This window comes from Astatotilapia calliptera, chromosome 4 (assembly GCF_964374335.1).
Source record: "Astatotilapia calliptera chromosome 4, fAstCal68.1, whole genome shotgun sequence".
NCBI lineage: Eukaryota > Metazoa > Chordata > Actinopteri > Cichliformes > Cichlidae > Astatotilapia > Astatotilapia calliptera.
Genome location: NC_137425.1, coordinates 33,345,739 through 33,368,903, shown reverse-complemented (window position 1 = coordinate 33,368,903; position 23,165 = coordinate 33,345,739). Strand labels below are relative to the sequence as shown.

The window sequence follows — 23,165 nt, the reverse complement described above, 5'->3', positions numbered from 1 at the left end:
CATATATGCCCCATAGCTGCAGAAAAGGCTAACATTGTTATCTTTTTACAAAAACAAAACAAAACAGCTGAACATGGGAGGTTTTTGGACAAAGTTTGTGTTCTCCATTCTTTATTAAGCACCGGTTCGAGCACCGTTTAAGCACTGGCACCGTTTCAAAAGTACCGATTTGGCACCGGTATCGGATAAAACCTAAACGATACCCATCCCTACTATATACCCAGATCTCTCATACTCCTCCCAGCCATGCTGTGCAGAAATACTAATTAGCCATCTTTCAGTGGTGCATCTCTAACTGGTCAAAATTCTTTTTTCTGTGGTCAGCAGTCATTCCCTAATTCCTTGAAACATAACGTGCAGTGGGATTTGGTGCTCCTGAATCCCCACATGAACATCTCTTGCAATGGGGTTGACGCAAAAGAACATACACTGGCCTGCATAAGAGTGGTATTATAACGAGCATAGCTGGGGCCGAGATGAATTCTAGCCTCTCTGAACACGACAGAGCATGCAGCAAACTGAGGAGAGTCCTATTAAAACACGTGCACTGGCCATTTCCTGGCTTGATGGTAAATATTACGAAAGCTGCTGGATGAGGCAGCTTCCAAAGCTGTGGCCCAAGAAGCTTTCGGCAAAGTGTAATGAACAGCCAAAATTATATTTGGTTGAGTGGCCTTGTCAACATTAACAAAGTGGAATCCACTCACACCACCACCTGTATTGTACTTTGATGAATTCTGAATCCTGACTAAAAATCAGTCTAAAATTAGCTAAGACAGCTAGGTCAAGTAGCTCAATAGTGCTCTGACTCTTTGTCAGTGCTCTGACATGTGAGACCGTTCAAATGCAAAACATTTGCAAAACATAGAAACTTAAGGGGCTGGCAGTGTCAGGAAACTCACAGAAAGTGCAAATTAAGTTGTTTGGATGACCCAAATTTGGGTGTGTCTTCCTTCATGCAAACATTGACGAACACTCATTAAAGTTCCATATGTTCTCCTTTACCAGACTAAATCCAGTATGTTATTTGTAGTACTCTGAAGAAAACTACGGAGAAAGTAAGTCCTCTACTTGCCAGCTGGTGTATACGAGCAATTAATGTCATTTGTTCAATTTCATAATCGATTTGACATTTCAAGGAGACATGAATGGCATGGATTATATTTGGATCTTCACAGGTAAGACAAATTACCTTTTACTAAATGTATTTTCCCATATAAAGAATCAATGCCAGATATTTTATTGTTTTAATCTATCTAAAACCCACACCATGAACCACAATTATGAAGGAAAAAAGTGCACAATCACAAAATGTACTCTTCTTTTACTCATAACCTGCTTTGCTCACTTAGAGATGTTGTGGAATATTATCTTCCCTTAATTCTTTCCTCTTTGGGTGCCTATTTTGAAAAATCAAGAACCCGTTCTAATCTCATGGTCCTGGGTTTGACCAAATGTTTTGTTTTTTGTTTTGGGCTTATATTATGTTTCTTTTGGATGTAAGAAAACTAAAGCTCTTTAAATACTTTATGTTAACAGGTATTTTCTTCTTGATGGAATCTGGTGCACCAACAGGTACAACCCTACTCCAACACCCCTTCCCACCACCCTCGACTCCCAGAGTAATCTATTAATTTGACTAATTACTACAGTTTTTTTTCTTAATAAGGTCATCTCCTCCAAAACCTGGCACTGAATCAGAATGCTGTACAGTCCTCAAACAATGACAGCCTGGGTTTTGCTGACAAGGCAGTTGATGGCAACAGAGACTCGAGCTATCAAAGAGGGTCCTGCACACTTACCACCTCACAATCTGATCCCTGGTGGAGGGTAGACCTGAAGAAAGTGTACACAATCGGCGCTGTACTAATTACCAGTACAGTAGAACTAGAAAACGGGCTGGATGGTGCTGAAATTTGGATTGGAAAGTCAACAGAGATCAATGACCATGAAAGCATGAGGTGAAAACACTTGATAAAGCCCCAAATAATGAAATCATTATGTGAATAAGATTTATTCCTTCACTTTCTTTCTGTTTTTTTTGGGCTCTTGCATACACAGGTGTGCTGTGATCTCTCACTTTCCCAGTGGACAGACATTTTACTTTCCCTGCAGGTCTTTTGAAGGACAATACGTCACAGTGTTTCTCCCTGGAAGCAAGAAGATCCTAAGTCTCTGTGAGGTTGAAGTGTACTATGGTAATCACATTTCAGTCTGATGCTGATACAGACGTCTGGTATTTCATAGACTCTGAAACTCAGAAAATGTTATGAAAATTAAGTGTGACCTTTAAAATAACTGCACAGTGCACCTTCTGCAGAAACCGACTTTTCCTGGTTTTCTTTCAAGGATACCCATCACCCAATTTAGCACTTAAAGGAGAAGCTACTCAGTCATCTACGCTCTCTTTTGCTGCTGCATCCAAAGCCATCGACGGTAGACGGAACTCGTTCTATACCAATGGGTTCTGCAGCCACACTGCTGAAGACGAGACCGACCCCTGGTGGCGGGTAGACCTGCAGCACAGCTTTACAATCACTACTGTAAAAGTCACCAACAGAGGAGATTGCTGTGCTGAAAGACTGGATGGAGCTGAGATCCGAATAGGGAACTCACTGGAGAACAATGGAAACAATAATCCCAAGTAATGATGAGAATTCAATTTTCATTATGAAATGAAATTAAGAGATACATGCTATCCAACTTTGGGAAAATCCATATTAACAGAATATTGTCTGCATATATTCGTCTGTCAGGTGTGCTTCCATCTCCCACATAAAAGCGGGTAAAACCTACACCTACCAGTGTGACGGAGGCAGCATGGAGGGTCGCTTTGTGAACCTGTTTCTTCCTGGACAGAAGAAAACTCTCACCCTGTGTGAAGTGGAGGTGTATGCTGCCCGAGGTAGAGCTTTTAGTGAGTGAATCTGATCTACTGAAACACACCTGCCTGATAATGACTCATGTCTGTTTGTTCTTTTCGATACTCAGTGGAACCGCTTCCAAATGTGGCCTTAAACAAAGAAACAGTACAGTCATCGACTTGGTCTGGGACAGAATATTGGGCCTCAAAAGCTGTCGATGGATGCAGAAATGGACAAGTGCCACAAGGATGCTGTACCCACACTTCACCAACAGAGGACTCGCCCTGGTGGCACATAGACTTGTTGGGTCTCCATAAGGTCACTGCTGTCACCATCATCAACAGAGTCGGGAGTACAGCTTACAGGCTTATTGGGGCGCAGATCTTGATTGGGAACTCACTGGATCAAAATGGAATTAAAAACTCCATGTAGGACACGATTTCTCCATAAATATTTATGATTTTATTTTTCTCATTTAAACAACAGCACATTATTGTTTAGCCAAAACATTTTCTTTTGTAGATAAAATAAGTTTGATGTTTGTGTAAATCTATCAGGTGTGGCACTATCAATTCATTAGGGAGTTCCCCAACACACACATTCCAGTGTAATGAAATGGAAGGTCGCTACATCACTGTGTTCTTACCAGGACCTCAGAAAATACTGACGATGTGTGAAGTGGAGGTGTTTGCTTCTCTCTCTGGTATGGCCGTGGTGTGTTTGTTTCTAGCACCATATGTTGTGGTTGCATGTGCTTGTTGTTGCTTTCTTTATTGTCTCTATATTGCTTTCCACCTCTCAGTATTCATGTTTTAATTTGGAGCTGAAAGCAACCTTACAATTCAGCCTGTTAAAACAAAATGAAAACAACCAAACATGGTTGGAACAAACGCAACCTGTCAAAATTTTTCTTCTCAGCCCCCAAAGCTGTCACTCCTCCACCAACTCCTCCACCATCTCCTCCCACTGTGAGCGTACTGCTGGGCGAGAGGAATGTGATGGTTGTGGGAAAGAGGCTTTGCTGGTCTGATGCTCTGATGTACTGTAGACATTATCACTGGGACCTGCTCAGCCTTCACAGCCAACAGGAGCAAGACGAGTTGGAGAAGCTGCTGGGCAGCCTTCCCTTCACCCTCACAGACTACATCTGGCTGGGACTGCGCAGGTACTGTGCTTATCATGTAAATGCTCTTAACACCTCAATGAATGAACAGGACATAATATGAATGAGATGTTGTTCATGTCCAGTTGCAATACAATGTAAAAAGAAATCTATCCAATGATTAGAAATGTGAAATGACCACAAAGAGACAGAAGAAGAAGTAACCACATCAAATAAAAATATCACCACAAAGCAATGCAAACAATGTACACAATGACTCAAACTGACTAGGAAAGGTTTAAAAGAAGATAGAGAACACACAAAGTTACCAACAGAGCACCACTTATCTAACCGAGGGTCACAGGAGTGCAGTTAGTTCATAATAACCCTGAACTTGGTAGGAGGAAGAAAATGGATGAATGGTTGGTTTTAGGTTTTTGGCCCCATTTAACATCATAAAGATAAATCTGCATCATATAATTGTGGAAAAAAGAGAAAAAGCTTTTAAACATCCACAGGTAACATAAACAGCAGCATTTTGTTCACTCTGTCCAACAGGTCACTAAGAGGAAATGACTGGTTCTGGATGTCTGGACATTCCATGAATTTCTTCCATTGGCCACAAAATTGGGTCCCTCGCTATTATTCGAACACCTGTGGTGGCATGGGCAGCACAGAGGACTTCCAGTGGAAGGACATCCACTGTGGGAAACAACTCAACTTCATTTGCCAATTAGGTTGGGCTTATACCACTGTAATGCATTCTGCGATTTGTTGTACACTTGTGATTCCTCACAGTATCGTGTTTCTGGGGATTAATTACTCTACTCTCTGTTCATTAGGTGCTGGGGACGACATGCAAAGAGTGTATTTCTACAGCACCAAGAAAGACAGAACCCTAGAGTAAAGGCCAACAACATATTGCAAATGCAAATTGCAATGTGTATAAGGGGGGCTCATCTCACCTTATAGGAGGCAACCTTTCTGCAAACAGCTGCAGTCGGACTTGGACTGACTGCAGTCACTCAGAGAGAGATTAGTGAAGGTTTCAAATAATTGCTGTCCAATTTATAAATGCAGACTAACTGCTACAACGATTCCATCAGTTTGAATGAGGCTTTATCAGTGAGAACAACTCAACTTCAGGTTATATTCCTTTGTTACTAGGTTACTGAGTGCAAATGTAAAAGTTAACTATGAATTTCTGTTAAATGGGTTTTTCTCTCTATATAGACAGATCGGTGATTTACAATTTATTACTGTTAGTTGCCGTATTATCAGAAACATATTGCATGTAATTACCAGCTTGACCCCATTCATCTCCTCCTAGATGAGTCGACCAATCATGATGAAACTTTGCACAGACATTGTCTAGGGCTCTGTAAGTGCCAACATCTAATTGCTATATACAAATGTTTTACCCACAATTGTATATATTTGATAGATTAGAGTGTTTGTTGCAATATAATGTATCATAGCATCATCACTATAGTGATTGTATGTTTGTATGTTTCCTCTCTGCTAGTTTAAAAAATAAAGTGTCACTGTGTTAATGAACCTTTATGAACCATTTGATTTTAATTTGATTACAAAAGTAGCTTTAAAGGTGTTTCTGTATTATATGAATGATCTTAGCAATGAAATGCAGATCACCGCTGAAAAAACACAGAACTAAACTAGGTGATTAGTTAGTAGCTGGCAGTGAGGGATACTGCAAGGATTAGTGCAGAGGGGGTGAGAGAGAGAGACAGTCGTGCACACCAGCTTCTCTTTAATCAGTGGTGGAGGATTTATGGTGGAGAACATTTGGATGCAGAAAGTAATAACAGAAAAAGACACAAGACGGACTGAGGTTACATCATGTGAGTTATGCTTTTCCTCTTTTATTTTCACTGTATCATGTTTTACTTTAGGTATATAATGCATATAAAATATACATTTAATCAAACTGTTGACATTAATATTGTCTATACCGTAGATATAAAGTATCAAGCTTTGTATCTATTAGTGTCTTATTTCAGGTCTTATTTACAGTTAATACCTCCCTGCTTTTGTACACGTCTGTGTATTTATAAGCATATTACAGTCATGCTGTAAATTTCTTAAGATATAACCATGTAGACATTAATTTGCACCCTTCAGTTATTGAGTATCGATTGTTTTTGAGCAGTGAGAAAGTTCCCTCTTGGAAAATACATTTGATGATACATAGTGTAGGATTCCTAAGGTGGCAAAGATTAGTTTAAGTGGATTATAGGAATCTACCTCTATTTCTAGTGTCTGTGATCACGTGAAGTCACCTGCTGTATTCGCCTGTAACATCTCTGTTTGTTATGGAGGTTAAAGGTTTGCTTCTTTCCTGTCAGGGCTACTGTAAGTGCAGATGACTTTTTCCAGTAACTTTGTTTTGATAAGCTAATCTATTCCACAAAAAGGATCTGTTTTGTCATGGTTGGCAGCTATGGGCTGCTGTATTAGAGGTGAACCTTGATTTTTTTTGTTGGTTCATTTTCCATCTACTAACAGGAAGAAGTGGGGTTTAGACATCAATAAGTCTATTTGATTAATCAATCCAAGTATTTGGTGGAGGCATGTTGGATGATCTGATGGCTCACTGAAGCTTGTATACGTCAGCTCTGTAAACTCTGAGGTGCAACATTTCAAAAATAGCTTTTGAGATGTTTCCTTGTAAATAAAATGATGAACCAGCCAGCAGGCAATAAATGCCATCCACAGAGCTGCTGTTAAAAACAGCAGTAGAGCCCCAGCTGTGAGTCACCTTGTGCTCCTTTATGAAAGACAATGTATTGGCAAGGAATATCCACAATCTGTAGTTCCTCCAACAGTGCCGATCACCAGAGTATCCAGCGCATTTCCAGATCGATGAGGTGAAACGATGATGTTCTGAAGACAAACTACAGAAAAGTGCATCTTTGATGTTTTACAAAGTGCATTTTTATCCTTTTGGGGGTTTTTGTATCCAAGACGTGATCATATGAACAACCCAGATACAAAATATTACCTCATTATCAAGGTGAGATGGAGATGGGTAGCAAAGGGGCTTGCAGATACAGAGCAACTTTAAGAAGACTAATGCAGCTTAAACTGCAAATCCTATATGAAAGGTTGATGTGCTGAATGGTATGCATGATTTACTCTTTAACCATAACACAAATCTGATTATTACATCATAGCTAATAACCTGTATACGCTGAACACCTTTCTAAGCTGTCTTCCTCTTGGCAGCACTTTCACAAAGTGCAGATTTTACAGTAATGTGCAAACATTTTTGAGTTTTGAGTTTTTAATCATAGGAACAAGTTAGTGCATTAAATGAAAAACAAAGTGCTGATTCACATGTCTGCTGCATTTTGTGTCAGCTGGAATTGTCTCCTTTCCAGTTTATTCTATGCTAAAACAAGCACTCTTGCTATGAATACCATTTATACAGTGTCAGTCACAATAGGGTCCTTTTACTCAGTTATACAACACTGCAATTAAAGAACATGAGAATGTGAGGCTGATGCAGAATATTAACACACTTTACTGGCTATTGTCATGTTTGACAAACTCTGAGATTCAGGTTTCTTTGTTTGTAACACGAGTTTTCTTAACAAAACAGGAAAAAGAAACCGTTGCTACTATTGTGTGTGGGGCATCCTTTCTCTTCAAGAGTTGGTTCACATTAATAATCTTTCAACTGAATTTCAGTCTTCTGACGTGTGATTTGGGTGGACTGTGTTTCTCCAAGCTTTAAATTCTGGACAGACACACACATTACTGACCAGGATTCTGACTTTGGGTGGAGCCCAGCTTAAAGCTGCTGTGACCCAGAAAACATGTGCAATTATCATCCAAAGGTTTTGGGGTGTTCTAAATCCCTCCAAACAGGTGGTTATTTAACACACCTTCCTGTGGCATAAACAGTAATATGATACATAGTATGATGCTTGCTATTATCCAGGATCCTCACTATACCATCTGAGGCTTATACCTACTGAGACATTTATTTGATTTAAACTAATATGTTATACGCTGATGATCCCATCCTGTAAAAACATAAAATGAAGCATTCATTTATTTGCAATTGAAATAATTTAATTGTATTTTACTTTGACTCACATGTTTTTTATATTTTTGTGTGTAAATATGTTTTAACCTCTTTTTGATGCAGTTTAGTGTTAACAGCAATGTGCGGTGTGCAAATCCATTCAAAATACACATACAGTGAATTATTCTATGTATCTATCTGCATGCACAAACACAGACACACAAACATGCTTCGGTCTCCCTCTCTAATCCTCTGCTTATACAATCAGGGGGCTGTAAGGGTCATTGTAACAAAGCTTGCCAGCTGAACCAGATCTCATTATTGAAATATGTTGCCTATGAGCCTCTCCGTGTGCAGTAGTGCATATCAGCAGGGAGAGATGTATCTAAATCAGGACTAATCACAGACAGATGGAGACAACAGAGGGAGGAGGAGTGAAGGAGAAGTGGTGACAGTGTGGGCGGAGAAAGGGGAGGAACCCCGGAGAGGCAAACTGTCCTTAATTTGGTTAAGCCTGAGATTTTTGGATTACCTTTGGCAATTAATCTTGTTACAGTGCTGTGCAGCGACAGAGGGACGTGGGAGGGGCCTGTGTGTGTTTAAAAGTAACTAACCTTGTGGTCTGCTATGATGTAGCTTATTTATCTGCTCAGCTACATAGGTAGGATGAGTAATATGTATTTGTATTAGGTTGTTACATTGTAGAAAATGAAACAATGTAGCCACTTTCAAATGGACTAGAAGTGTGTTAGTGTAAACCAAGAATCAGAAACGGGACGTGTTACTGACTGACAAACAGAGATGTTCACAAAATAACAGCTTGTTAGCCAAACGCTCCAAAAAAGTATGCCTTTAACATCAGATTGTATTAAGTGAATTTTTGGATTTGAGAAAACCTGGAAAAAATGTCTTTGAGAAAATAAATCAGACCTTACTCATTCAGACCTAGTCCTGTTAGCTGTTAATGTCTGGCTGCTAGGGAAAAAAGTGTAGTCTCCAACTGGTAGGTAACTGGTTCTGGAGTTTCCTGGTTAAAAACCTTCATTTGATTGATTTGGTCGCTAACAAATTGCTGTGGTCACTGCCAGTTTGCACAGTGGGTTCTCTTAACTTTGATGTAAACATGCGCAAACTGTGACAAGTGCAAAACAAACCAGAAAAATCAACTGTTTGCCTTCAAAGGAAAAGTTGCATGATTTGAAATGTTTTGGGTGAAGCAGGAAGGCACAACTTTTACCTTTTTAAGTTTCACTACAAATTGTAGGGGCCACAAAGGGGCTACTTAAAAAAATCTCTAAATAATGAAATTAAATATCAATCAAAAATTGGCTCCTTAAACTGTTGCATAGGTAGTCTAGAATATGCTGATTGTTCTATTAATCTTGTACATGTGGAACTCTAAAAGCACCTGATTTTACTGGGTAATTCAGTTTCCTACTATATTATTATACATTCAGAAAACATACAGATACATTTACTTGTTATCTAGTTTGAACACAATGTATGAAATAAGTGAATACCTTATCAAATATAACACAGATTAAACTACACAACAGCAGTCTATGTAAAAGGGATGAAGTTACAGTGACACTTACACACAAATGAGTTTGAATATTTCACTTACCTGATAAAACACAATGCTTTAGACTAAGCACACACTTTGAGCATGAGAATGAGGCGATGGAGAGAGGATTAAAGGGATTACAGCCAGGTCAAAGGTCAAAAAGGACAGAATGAAATGAGGGCACATTTAAATCAGAGTGAAACAGTGAGAAGAGCTATTACTTTACTGCACTTTGTAGTAATTCTGTTGCATCGTGTAGGTAAAATTAAAAAATCCAATTAATCTAAAGACTAAAATTAGTGGAGGTTTTAACCTCCCCACAATCAATTTGTAATATTGTTCCCAAAAGCTGCCCACCATTGCTGGACATGTGTGGCTGCCTGATCACAACCATTTTATCAACCATATAAATACAAATGAACTGCTGTGCACCCGGCGAGAGGCGGGGTGCACCCTGCACAGGCCACCAATCTGTTGCAGGGAAACTCTAATTTAACTTTTAACAATGAATTTAATTTATTTGATTCATTTCATATCAATTTAATTTTCATATGCTTTTATATTTTTATATGTGAATGCTGATCCACAGCAAATGCCAGCTGAAAGCACATTATAAGGCTTTACAAAGTAAAAAGGAAAACGACAACCAGAGAGCAAGCGCTTGATGACAGTGGAAAGGAAAAACTCCCGCAGAACCAGATTCAGGGAGGGGCATGAGGGGAAGGAGAAAAATGAAAGCATGCATAGACAAATGCCCTTTAATGACAAGCAGCAGTGGTGTATCAACACACAAAGAGAAGGACTGACTGTGACTGAACATGCATCTCTTCTGGTTTTCTGTCTCCTAAATCTGCCGATTTGCAATCCTATCATCTCGCTGCTGTCTCCGTCAAGTCTTCTTTACGATCAGCTTGGATCCTGTTATTTATTGTTTGTCTGCTTTCCTTTTTTTTTTACAGAGCAACAATGCGACTGGTCAACATGGCTGGAGTGCGGCTCCGCCGGGCAGCTGAGGAGGAGGAGAAGGAGCGGCCACCCCCTCCACCACCCGTCTCCCACCACCAGTTTAACAGCATGAAGAACAAGTTCTTTAATGAGCTCACACATCTGCCAAGTGAGCACACGGCTATCTAAACATAACGTTACAGTTTAAGCTGAAAAGAAAAAAATCACAAACTTTCATATTGTAAACTTAAGGAAAATGTTAGATGAAATTGTGCATCAGAAAGCAGATCAGGGTATCTATCTCAGTCTCTTTCATCTCATCATCCTGTCATTCATTTTTCCCATTCTGTCTTCTCTCGTTTCTTCGCCGTGTGACCTTTCTGTCCTGCTCTCCAAGATCATAAACTCAAGAGTAAGTTCATCTCACATCTCATGCTGCTGTGTTTGTCGCACAGAGTCACGTTCTTAAGGTTATTCCAACTCATCCTGGGCGGAACAGCAGACACATGAAAAAAGGCAACTGATAAAATGTTGACCCTAAAAGCAAGTATTTTATAGAGTCAGTCTTTAAGTTTATTTACTCATCTACAGTATAGCTAGCTACCGTTTCTTAGAAACAGCAGTGCTTTGAGATAAATGCTCACAGTAAGAGTGCTAATAATTTGATTTAAACCAGTCAGAGGGCTGAGGGCCACTAAACCTGTTGGAAGCCCAAGAAGCCATGATATTGTGAGCTGATTATGTTGGATGACACATTAACATTAACACTTTAAAAGCGTTTGACTTTCTGACCTGTGCAGTGTGATCACTCTTTTCTTTTTATGCAGCACTAATCTACATTTCCCCTTCCTCTCACTCCTTTCTCCAGTGCCCATGTGGGCTGTGGGTGCCATTGTGGTTGTGGTCCTTGCTCTTGTCGGCTGCCTGGGATTCTGCATCTACAAGAAGTGCTTCAACAAGGGCAAAAAGCCCAAGAAGGCCCGCGAGAGGAAGGGAGGACGAGGACGCAGGAAGAAGGACAAGGAGGGAGAGGAGGGAGAGGAGAAAAAGGTGAGAAAAGAGGAATTTCTTTTCTTCAAAAAGAAGAAAACCTGCACTACTTGGTAACTCTGCTTAGTTTGGTCTAAAATTCCCTTACTGTGGGTTGTGCAGTAGAGGGGCAACATTGAGACAACCCCCAAAACAGGAATGTTTTTACACGTGGAGGATTTTTACCCCTTATCTTTTATTAGTTTTGCATTTGGCTACAGTCAGTGTTACCGCTGGTAGCATGAGGCTACATATAATATATAACCCCTCCAGGATGCCACATTAATATATTCCACTGTCAGCGAGTTTGCTGTCTCTCAAGGGCATGGAGGAGATTCCAGGACACAAACAGATATTCTAGGAGAGCTGGATCAGACTCTAGAGGATCTTTTATTCAGCAGGACCAGAATCTGCTTCTTTGTGCGAGAAGAACGGGATGAAGACTTCCTGAGCTACGATATGACATCCAGCTGGAAGCTGGTGTGAATGTGTGTGACCAAACACTCAAAAACAGATTTCATGAGGGTAGCCTCAGGGCCTCTAGTGGGCCCTCTGCTTATTGTCTGGCACTGTGAACCTGATTTCTATTTGCAATAGAAGACCAGAACTGGCAGGTCCACCACGGACGTCTATGCCCCACAGATGGTCTGCAGAAGCTGTGGAGAGCATTGTGATGCCTGTAACATTATTCAGCATGACGAATTTGGTGGTGGGTCAGTGATTGTCTGAGGAAGCGTATCAATGGAGGGACACAGATCTCTACAGGCTATGCAACATTCACCCTAACTGCCACATATTATCACACATTTGCAGAGCTTTTTATGCTAAGCAGCTATTAGGAACAGAAAGAAAGGGAAGCCTAAGGCCCAAGGCTAGCCTAATTTATCCTAAATGGTAGCAGAATGTAGATTTTCTTTTTTCTTTTTTTTTTACAATTTTGTGGCTAAGCTATCAGCTGCTGGCTGCAGTATCAAATTTAAAATTAGGAAATGAGGGTGTTATTAGGTATAATTATTATTATTGGGATGTGAATCAAGAAAGATCCATGGCTGCATACATCCTCCACCCTCTGCGTGTCAACAGATGGAGTTAGCTGCAGCTCTGGGTTTTCTATCTGATTGTAATCACTGATTAACTGTTCACAGCTGTTTGGCCTTTATCCAGGTTGAGACTAGTGATGGCTGAAATCACTGCTTAAACTGCACACAACAGCCACAGTGCACTAGGGTAAACACAAAAGGAGTCAGAACTGCCAGTACTTTGCTTTTGGGCACTGGAGAATATAGATTATTTCATCAAAGGGTTATATTTTCACACAGACTCCAAACCAGAGTATTATATTTTAATATTTACATTTAAGCCTTCCTTGTTCATTTTCTTTTCCATATTTTAGACATTTTGCAGAATCATGGTGTGGCATGGTGTGTTAACTTCTATCCAATTTGTGTCTTCCAGGAAGGAGAGGAAGGGAAGGAGGAGGAGGAGAAAGAGTCCTTTGGCAAACTTGAGTACACACTGGATTATAACTTCACTGATAATCAGGTACACACACATTTAACCCAATAAAAGAAGGATTTTATGACCTTCATCTAACATCTGTTTCCTCCCTCCTCTTGCAGCTGATAGTTGGCATCCTCCAGGCTCAGGATCTCCCAGCCATGGACATGGGCGGCACCTCAGACCCCTACGTCAAAGTCTACATGTTGCCAGACAAGAAAAAGAAATTTGAAACCAAAGTCCAGCGCAAGAACCTCTGCCCTGTGTTTAATGAGACCTTCACCTTTAAGGTTTGAATCACACTGATGATATTATATTTTTAAATCGCTGAGCACCACCTCATCACTCAACATTGTTAATAATTTTCTTCTTCAGATACCCTACAGTGAACTGGGCGGTCAGACTTTGGTGCTGCAAGTTTTTGACTTTGACCGTTTTGGTAAACATGATGTCATCGGTGAAATCAAGATCCCCATGAACTCCATAGACCTCGGCCAGCCAATACATGAATGGCGGGATCTGGTTGGAGGAGAAAAAGAGGAGGTAAAGGTGTTTTTCCATCTCCTGGAAACATGATAAATCTAATGGTACATACCGGTTTTGGGCAAGATAACCAAATCCCTGTGTTTATTTTTTGTTCCTGACAGCAAGAGAAACTCGGTGATATCTGTATTTCCCTTCGTTATGTCCCCACTGCCGGAAAGTTAACGGTTAACATTATGGAAGCCAAGAATCTAAAGAAGATGGATGTTGGAGGACTGTCAGGTGAACACACATACTCGTACTTGTGCTTGTTAAAGACTCTGGAGAGCTCTGCTAACTGATTATCCTGATGTCATGTCTCTCTCTCAGATCCCTTCGTTAAGGTAGTTCTTCAACACAACGGCAAACGAATCAAAAAGAAGAAGACGTCAGTCAAGCAAAACACACTGAATCCTTACTTCAATGAGAGCTTCAGCTTCGAGATCCCGTTCTCCCAGATCCAGGTTTGTATGCATCACAGTTTGACCCCGTCATATTTAGACCAGAGAGTTGCATCAATGGACAGGGCTTAAATTGTGCAACGTTTTTTCCTGTGGTTGCATTCAGCTTGTGCACTATTTTATTTTAGGAGGCCTGAAACAGAGGCTGTTAGAAATACTGCTGTGCCAGGTTTAGGCTGAAAATTCAAGCACTGTGTTTGAATGAGAAGAAACACAAACATCTGGAAAACGTGCCCCCATGTTTGCCTCTCGATTGGCTCTTGAAACTCAAAAGAATAAAGGCAACATTTTTACCTAGCTCGTATAGATTTTGTGATTTCATCAATCAATCAAAATTTATTTATATAGCACATTTTTAAGACCGAAGTACACCAAAGTGCTTTCCAGTAAAATCGCAGTACAAATAAAATCACACTAAAATATAAATTACAAATATATAAAATATAAGATAATTACATAATCTAAATACAGAGCCAGATGTAAATTACCCTAATTCACCTTAAATGCCAGATCAAACAAATACGTTTTTAAACGTGATTTAAAAGACTGAATGGAATCTGACGCGCGAATATGAAGAGGGAGAGTATTCCATAGCCTGGGTGCAGCAACGGCAAAGGCACGGTCTCCTCTGGTCTTCAGCCGAGACCCAGGTTGCACCAAGAGCAGTTGGCCCGATGATCTTAGTGCCCTCTGAGGGCTGTACAGACAGAGGAGATCAGCTAAGTAGTCAGGTGCCATATTGTTTAAAATTTTATAAGTAAACAATAGAATTTTAAAATCAAATTTCATCTTGTGCTTCTTGCAGAGATTTTCCTTTAGTCTTGCCCCAACTTCCTCTAATGATACTCATGCCACAGTTTTAATATGTTGTATAATTTGCAAAGTTCACATATGTTATATAGTTTTACAGCAGACTGAGCAGAGAAAACACTGAAATAATATAGGTTTAAATTTCAAATGAATCCGTTTGATTTAGCCTTCTCAGAAGACCAGTCACTACATGTATCAACCCTTTAAAGCTGGAACCATGTAATAATTTAAATAAAAAAAAATAGTGTTTATCAAACCGTCTGAGAATTAAAAAGAAAAAAAGTTAAATTACAAATATTATTTCATATAGTTTTAATTTGTATCATAATTGCAACATGGAGCATTTTTGCAATTTGTTGCTTAAAAAGTATTTTTTTTGGGGGGGGCAGGACGTCTCACTGATGATGATTATGCTTACACTAGGTGTTAAGAGGTTAAATTATAAATGTGAAAGTACTACCAAAGTATTCCAGAGGGACGCGACAAGACAATGATCCAAATCTACAACAGGATGGCTGAAAAGAAAAAGAATGAAGGTGTTGCAATGACCAGTCAGTATCAACCTGATCGACATGCTGTGGCAGGACTTTAAGAGAGGTGTACACAAACAAAAGCCCTCAAGCTTCAGTGACTTGAAGCAAGATTGTTGAAGAGTGGGTTAAAAATTAAGTAATTATTGCTAAAGGTGAGTCTACAAGCCACTGAATCATGGATCGTACCTAGTGAGTCCTGTTAAAACTTTCTTTTTCATAGGTCTGCATTACCCAGTAGCTAAACCTGACCAACCATCATAACCTGAGTTTACTCAAAAGCTTTACAATAACATCACTCAACTTGGAATAAAGGTGCACACCTGACCCTCATCTGTCTCCTCACACAGAAACTTCAGGTGCTGATCACCGTATATGACTATGACAAGCTGGGCAGCAACGATGCCATCGGCAAGTGCTGGATTGGCTACGGCGCCTCAGGCGTCGGGCTGCGCCACTGGTCAGACATGCTGGCCAATCCTAGGCGTCCTGTGGCCCAGTGGCATACGCTGCTGCCCGAGGAGGAGGTGGATGCTGCTCTGAAGGCCCCCATCCGCTAAAGACGCTCACATAGTAACTTACACATGTGTACAGCATCGTGTGCATAGCAGGGTGTTTGTTTCAATAATAAACCAAACGCCTGTAGAGTTTTATAACTTGATGCATTTTTAACCATATTTCAGTTTTAAACGTAATTCCTTTTGTAACATAACTTCGGGATGTCATTGTATGACTGCGTGTTATACTGAGTGCATCCTATAGAGATGCTTACAAACATATTAACATATTAACTGCACACTTCCTCTGAATGGCTCACAAAGTATAAATTAAAGAGCCACAACACAGTTTAACTTTTTGCTTCCATAAAGCTGGAGGACTAACAAAACTGCATCATCTAAGATTTTAACTGAGCTTCAAGGCAAAACTCTCCTACTCTTTGTTATCTATTGACCGTTTTATCATTAAGCTTTATGCTGACTTATGTAGTCAAATCCTGTCTTCAGGTTAATTCTGATTGTCTTCTTTAGTATTAGTATAATTATGCAGCAGTTAACGTTGCTTTTCTGGTACTCTGCCTGGTTAATAGAGTTCTCCAAAATACTACTACATTTCCTAGAAACCCTGCTTCTCCTGCTTTTCGATTGATTTTTATGACCAGCAACAGCCCAGTCTTATACTACATTAGCATGGCCACTAGCAGGTTTAAGTGCAAGGATGCTAATCTGTTAGCAGATTTCCTGCCTCAAAGTTCTGTTTAATGAAGTTTTATACAACAACATTGGGTCTAATGACTGAGGTTGAAGCGCTGAACATTATAGAATTTAGGAGAAATGTGAAATATTGCTGTTAACATTTAGTAGTTAAAAATGTTAAAAATGTGGTTTTGTTAGTTTCTTACAGTACAAATAGACCAAATAGCAAAAACTAGCCTACCGAGCCTGTGGCTGTCAGTTCTCGTTGTTGTATCGTCCCAGAGGAGCTCTGAGCTCATGTGTGAATCTTCTTCTCAAATTTCTATTCCTTATTTTGTCCCATGAATTTATCTTCATGGCTTCTGTTTTCAACACAACGTAAAACTTTTCAATGAAAGTGATGAAATTTGTTGTATCTAGTGTTCCATGTTTTACTTCTTATTTATCTTTCTCTTTGTGGTTCCTTCTCTGTTTGTGTGTATAAACTGTATAAAGAACTGTATAAAGAAAGATGTTTTCATTTTCATTGCATATAATGTGACTGTAAATAAATAGCTGAATAAATGTTTCCAAACAATGACAAATGTATTTATTTATTATGTGTCAGATTGGAAAATGTAACATATAATACTGCACATTAGAGGTTTTACTGAACTTAAAATTACCAGCTCTGAAAGTGGAGTCTATTTCTCTGCCGAATCTCTCTGTCTGTGTGTGTGTGTGTGTGTGTGTGTGTGTGTGTGTGTGTGTGTGTGTGTGTGTGTGTGTGTGTGTGTGTGTGTGTGTGTGTGTGTGTGTGTTTTGATTCAATGAGGCGAGTGAAAGACTGGATTAACACTGTGTCCTTTTTAGTCCTTGCCTCACACAATGAGCCAAACATGTGAGGGAGGCATTAGAGAGAGGCACAGGGTGTCACGGGAAAGGAAAATGCACCCTCCATCGCCCATACAAGACAACCCTTCACACCAAGGAGTATTAACCTGACACATTTTATTGTAAACCATTTCTTAGTCTTTTTTTATTTATTTATTTATTTTACATCGCCCATAATCAGTGTGTTAACTCATTTTGAAAATCAGTGGATGTGCTGGTACTGATGCAGGGACATTAACTGAATGTGTAAGTTTAATTAAATTCAGACCAACACTGTTGGACATTTACCAATTCTAGTTAACTGCAGACGGACAGATGGATGTCTCAACATGCCATAAACTTGCAGGTCCTTCGGCCAGATGAGCAGGAAAAACAACAAAAAACATTTTGAGGTTTTGAGGAAGAATCCAAAAGAAAATTTGTGTTTGTTTGAATTTGAAAAAGTATTCATTAAACTTCTTTTTCTTTTACCCTTAACAGACAGTAAAATGATAATGAGAAAAGTTACAATATTTAGGATCAGTTTTTAAATGTGGATGCTTATTACAAAGTTGGATCTGATGTGTGTAAAAACTGTTACATTCTAATGTTAATAGAGCAGGTGGGGTCATATCCTGCTGCACATACTGCTTGGTTTGGTTTACATGTGTTAGGTTTACTATTCAGTGGGTTTAGGGACCAAATCTATATGGTTAGGTTTACAAAAAAATGAAGTTTGGGTTTATTCTCGCGGAATTAGAGATAAGAGTACTGCATGCGTCACAGCAGTGGTCCCCAACCCGGCCCGGTCGTTTGGTACCGGGCAGCGAGAGTTGAGGCTCGGGTGTGAAATTAATGGTTTTTCAATTCAATTCAATTTTGTCTATATAGCGCCAAATCACAACAACAGTTGCCTCAAGGTGCTTCATATTGTACAGCAGATCGTACAATAATAGATACAGAGAAAAACCCAACAATCATATGACCCCCTATGAGCAAGCACTTTGGCAACAGTGGGAAGGAAAAACTCCCTTTTAACAGGAAGAAACCTCCAGCAGAACCAGGCTCAGGGAGGGGCGGGGCCATCTGTTGCGACTGGTTGGGGTGAGAGAAGGAAGACAGGATAAAGACATGCTGTGGAAGAGAGACAGAGATTAATAACAGATATGATTTAATGCAGAGAGGTCTGTTAACACGTAGTGAGTGAGAAAGGTGACTGGAAAGGAAAAACTCAATGCATCATGGGAATCCCCCAGCAGTCTACACCTATTGCAGCATAACTAAGGGAGGATTCAGGGTCACCTGGTCCAGCCCTAACTATATGCTTTAGCAAAAAGGAAAGTTTGAAGCCTAATCTTGAAAGTAGAGATAGTGTCTGTCTCCCGAATCCAAACTGGAAGCTGGTTCCACAGAAGAGGGGCCTGAAAACTGAAGGCTCTCCCTCCCATTCTACTTTTAAATACTCTAGGAACAACAAGTAGGCCTGCAGTGCGAGAGCGAAGTGCTCTAATAGGGTGATATGGTACTACAAGGTCATTAAGATAAGATGGGGCCTAATTATTTAAGACCTTGTATGTGAGGAGCAGGATTTTGAATTCTGGATTTAACAGGAAGCCAAAACAGGAGAAATCTGCTCTCTCTTTCTAGTCCCTGTCAGGACTCTTGCTGCAGCATTTTGGATTAGCTGAAGGCTTTTCAGGCCATTTATTTTTCAGGGAGTTTTTTGGACATCCTGATAATAATGAATTACAGTCGTCCAGCCTGGAAGTAATAAATGCATGAACTAGTTTTTCAGCGTCACTCTGAGACAGGATATTTCTAATTTTAGAGATGTTGCACAAATGGAAGAACGCAGTCTTACATATTTGTTTAATATGTGCATTGAAGGACATGTCCTGGTCAAACGTGGTTTTTATGGTTTGTATCGGTTTTTAGCGGGGGTTTAACCGTTTTTATCATTAACTCAGTTTCCCTGGGTCTTTTCCCATGTGTTATGAATAAATCTTTTTTTTGTTTTATACTGGTTTTATATTGTTGTATTTATCCGCGACACCTTAAAGGCCGGTCAGTGAAAACATTATCGGACATAAACTGGTCCATGGCGCAAAAAAGGTTGGGCACCGCTGCATTACAGGACATGTGCTAAAGGATAAACTGCAGGTATCTGTAACAGATAACAGCAGAAACATTGGCTAAACAGAAGTATTCAACAGAGCACATAAAATGTTGTAAGTCACCAGAACATATATTTTGCTATCACTTATTAGCTATAGAATAATAAAACAATATATAACTGATAAATATATTGATTTTAAAAAGTTATACAATCGACTAAATAAGTTTAAATGAAAAACTGCCGTGCAGTCCTCTGCTTCCATGGCAGTGCAGTGCCACTATAGTCCACCTGAGGGAGCATGTTGCTTTGCTTTGATTTTAGACTGCTTCTGAAATCGCTGCAATCGTTGCAACTCAAAAGCCGGATCAACCAGATATGGTGCAACTCTACAAAGTCACATTTCAAACTGACCTGTGACACATGCCAGTTGGATTTGTACTGATAATTGCTGGGCCAATTACACTACAATGCACAAGTGTCTTTATGCCTGTTTTCCTTCAGGCTCTTTCCAAGAAAAACATTTATAATGTCTAGGTGACAGTGTTCTGCCATTTTCCCACAGCAGCACCTCTAATGAACACACGATTTAGTTGCAGCTTGTATCAAACAGAATCCCCAGTCAACAGTGAATTATACTTATTTTATGTTAGCTTAAATATATAAAAAAATGTAATAATCGTTCATGTTATGATGCGTTTGTACCTGCTGTTGCTTGCCCTTTCAGGTTGTGCAATGCTGTGTTCTGGGTTTCTTGTTAGTTTTATAGGCAGCTCAGATAAAGGCTTGTCATGTGAAACACTAATTATGATAAAGCTTCAAACATTACTAACTGTTGGGAAATATTTCAGTATGGAAAACATGTTGATTTTTGCAGAAGTGTTATGTTTTCCTTCTTTGAGACATGCCACATTGCTACCAATCCGGTGCTCTACCCTGTGCCGCACAGACTGACTCTTCAACCTCTAACGCTGTGGTGTAACCCTGAACACGACCCTGAAACCTAATCTTACAGTCATGCTTCTTTTGTATGTAGTTTTTGTTCCCTTTGAATATTTTCTCTCAAGTGTTGTCAAGGGGATTAAAAAAAATAAAAACGGTAAATTATTAAGCATTGTATGTCAAAAGGTAAGTTTGATGTTAACTCTCTGGTGGCTGGTTCTTCAGCTGCTGCTATTTTGCACAGTGTGCACCAACTACTTACCTCCGTCCAGGAGGTTATGTTTTTGTTAACGTTTGCATGTGTGCATGTGATGACGACTGTGTTTAGACTGTTCCTTCCCATAGCTTCCCAAGTGTGGTGTGTTCTGTCAGTGTCTACAAAGTATCATATAACGATCTAAAATTAACTGATGTGAAGGTCAAACTGATAATAATGCCACTGTGATGGACCAACCAGTAAAGAAAAATTAGACACAGATTAAAGTCCATAAAAAGTTTTTATTTAACCCAAAAATCAAACTTTAAATTATACAAAAAAATCTTAATTCTGGGCCGATAAAAGAGGTCAAAGTAACAGAGCTCTACTCAAAAGCTGGCAACAAACAAACTGACCCACTTAAATGAGACCAAGGGGAAACTTAAACAGTGTGTGATCAGCCCACAAAGACAAATAGGCTAGACACAAAAACCTGACTTAATTCAGATCAAACTGAGGTTATTGTACTCGGCCCTGAAAATCTTAGAAATATGGTATCTAACCAGATTCTTACTCTGGATGGCATTACCTTGGCCTCCAGTAACGCTGTGAGGAACCTTGGAGTCATTTTTGACCAGGATATGTCCTTCAACGCACATATTAAACAAATATGTAAGACTGCTTTCTTCCATTTGTGCAACATCTCTAAAGTTAGAAATATCCTGTCTCAGAGTGACGCTGAAAAACTAGTTCATGCATTTATTACTTCCAGGCTGGACGACTGTAATTCATTATTATCAGGAAGTCCTAAAAACTCACTGAAAAGCCTTCAGCTGATCCAAAATGCTGCAGCAAGAGTCCTGACAGGGACTAGAAAGAGAGAGCAGATTTCTCCTGTTTTGGCTTCCTGTTAAATCCAGGATTCAAAATCCTGCTCCTCACATACAAGGTCTTAAATAATCAGGCCCCATCTTATCTTAATGACCTTGTAGTACCATATCACCCTATTAGAGCACTTCGCTCTCGCTCTGCAGGCCTACTTGTTGTTCCTAGAGTATTTAAAAGTAGAATGGGAGGCAGAGCCTTCAGTTTTCAGGCCCCTCTTCTGTGGAACCAGCTTCCAGTTTGGATTCAGGAGACAGACACTATCTCTACTTTTAAGATTAGGCTTCAAACTTTCCTTTTTGCTAAAGCATATAGTTAGGGCTGGACCAGGTGACCCTGAATCCTCCCTTAGTTATGCTGCAATAGGTGTAGACTGCTGGGGGATTCCCATGATGCATTGAGTTTTTCCTTTCCAGTCACCTTTCTCACTCAGCATGTGTTAATAGACCTCTCTGCACACTTGTTATTAATCTCTGGCTCTCTTCCACAGCATGTCTTTCATCCTCGACTTTAGACTTGACTTGAAAAATTGTTTTAAGACTTGGGACTTGAACCTGTTTACTTGAAAAGACTTGATATTTTACCAAAAATCTATAATTTAACACACATATTATATAAAAATTGTGCACCATTAATTAAATTCATTCATTCATTCATTCTTACCACTCTGTACGTATGTGTGTGTGAACTGTAGCACAGCCAATCAAATCAACAAGATTAAAAAAAACAAAACAAATAAAAAACTGCTCAGGCCAAAAATGCTGCCAAGCCTTCTTTTGGGTGCATAAATTATGAAGCAGTCAACAGAAAACGAAATGCAACATGCAAAAAACATGCAAGATGAGAATCACAGACGGAGAAAGAACACCATCCAACTGAAGTTGAATTTGAAGTTGCATAAAAAAATGGTAGGTGGTGCTTCTCTTTTGCTACGATGAGATAGCATCATCTTACTAGCAAATGTTGCTACGTTGATGATACTATTTGACTTTAATGTGTATGATATTTGTGTCATGCTATTTTAAACCCGGTCCTACAAGCGCATCCAAGAATAACATGCAGATTGTTATCTCAGTCTGTCGGTGGATGGTGAGCAAAAAAAATCGAAACTCAGGGAACACACAACACACACTCTGTCACTCAGACATGGACAGATACAAATACAAGATACATTTACAAAGTTCCACATTTTTTGTCTTGGTTGTATCATTTTATTTTGTTGTATTTATCCGCGAACCTTACCATGTTGTCTGACATTAAACTGGTCCATGGCGCAAAAAAAGTTGGGGACCGCTGGTCTAAGATGTGCTAAAAATGTTGTCGGCCACAGTTCATAATTCTTCTCATGTCCATCAAAAATTTGTAAGGTTGAATAAACAGACCGTCCATTGGATCCTGTTTAGTGTGCCCACCCCCAAGGCCCTATATATAAGTGTTGTGAGAGTGTAAGTAAAGTGGATGTGTAGGTTGTGGAATAAAATTGAGGCACAGGTGGCCAGGAGCGGACAGAGGAGGAATGCCTCCCCTGCACCTCAGTGACACACCTGTACCTCAAGGCCCTGCATATGTGGTGGTATGATGGAGTGGAAAGAGGGAGGCAGTTGGGAAT

General features: G+C 39.7%; 2 protein-coding genes across 3 annotated transcripts; both read left to right on the top strand.

The window, feature by feature from the left end:
- Positions 1 to 999: 999 nt before the first annotated feature.
- LOC113020089 (uncharacterized) lies at positions 1,000 to 5,556 on the top strand. Its single transcript, XM_026163762.2, has 11 exons — positions 1,000 to 1,178; positions 1,540 to 1,575; positions 1,670 to 1,961; positions 2,062 to 2,198; positions 2,350 to 2,644; positions 2,757 to 2,905; positions 2,992 to 3,292; positions 3,422 to 3,567; positions 3,783 to 4,029; positions 4,525 to 4,703; positions 4,809 to 5,556. Exons 1-11 carry the CDS (start codon positions 1,145 to 1,147, stop codon positions 4,871 to 4,873), a joined length of 1,881 nt encoding a protein of 626 aa, XP_026019547.1. The 5' UTR covers positions 1,000 to 1,144; the 3' UTR covers positions 4,874 to 5,556.
- A 125-nt stretch (positions 5,557 to 5,681) lies between these two features.
- On the top strand, positions 5,682 to 17,152 carry syt5a (synaptotagmin Va). 2 transcript variants are annotated; one of them, XM_026166101.2, is made up of 10 exons: positions 5,682 to 5,828; positions 10,541 to 10,695; positions 10,924 to 10,938; positions 11,395 to 11,576; positions 13,011 to 13,097; positions 13,175 to 13,342; positions 13,428 to 13,595; positions 13,700 to 13,817; positions 13,905 to 14,038; positions 15,726 to 17,152. In XM_026166101.2, exons 2-10 carry the CDS (start codon positions 10,548 to 10,550, stop codon positions 15,933 to 15,935), a joined length of 1,230 nt encoding a protein of 409 aa, XP_026021886.2. In that variant the 5' UTR covers positions 5,682 to 5,828; positions 10,541 to 10,547; the 3' UTR covers positions 15,936 to 17,152. The 2 variants fall into 2 exon arrangements, with proteins under 2 accessions (XP_026021886.2, XP_026021887.2); XM_026166102.2 differs by lacking the exon at positions 10,924 to 10,938.
- Positions 17,153 to 23,165: the final 6,013 nt, after the last annotated feature.

Bases quoted from the DNA above. Each gene is read 5' to 3' on its own strand.
- syt5a (XM_026166101.2), top strand. From the start codon at position 10,548: ATGCGACTGGTCAACATGGCTGGAGTGCGGCTCCGCCGGGCAGCTGAG. The intron at 13,343-13,427 runs GTTTGAATCACA...TTTCTTCTTCAG, and splicing joins ATGAGACCTTCACCTTTAAG to ATACCCTACAGTGAACTGGG. The intron at 13,818-13,904 runs GTGAACACACAT...TCTCTCTCTCAG, and splicing joins GGATGTTGGAGGACTGTCAG to ATCCCTTCGTTAAGGTAGTT.
- LOC113020089 (XM_026163762.2), top strand. From the start codon at position 1,145: ATGAATGGCATGGATTATATTTGGATCTTCACAG. The intron at 3,568-3,782 runs GTATGGCCGTGG...TTTTCTTCTCAG, and splicing joins GGTGTTTGCTTCTCTCTCTG to CCCCCAAAGCTGTCACTCCT. The intron at 4,704-4,808 runs GTTGGGCTTATA...TCTGTTCATTAG, and splicing joins CAACTTCATTTGCCAATTAG to GTGCTGGGGACGACATGCAA.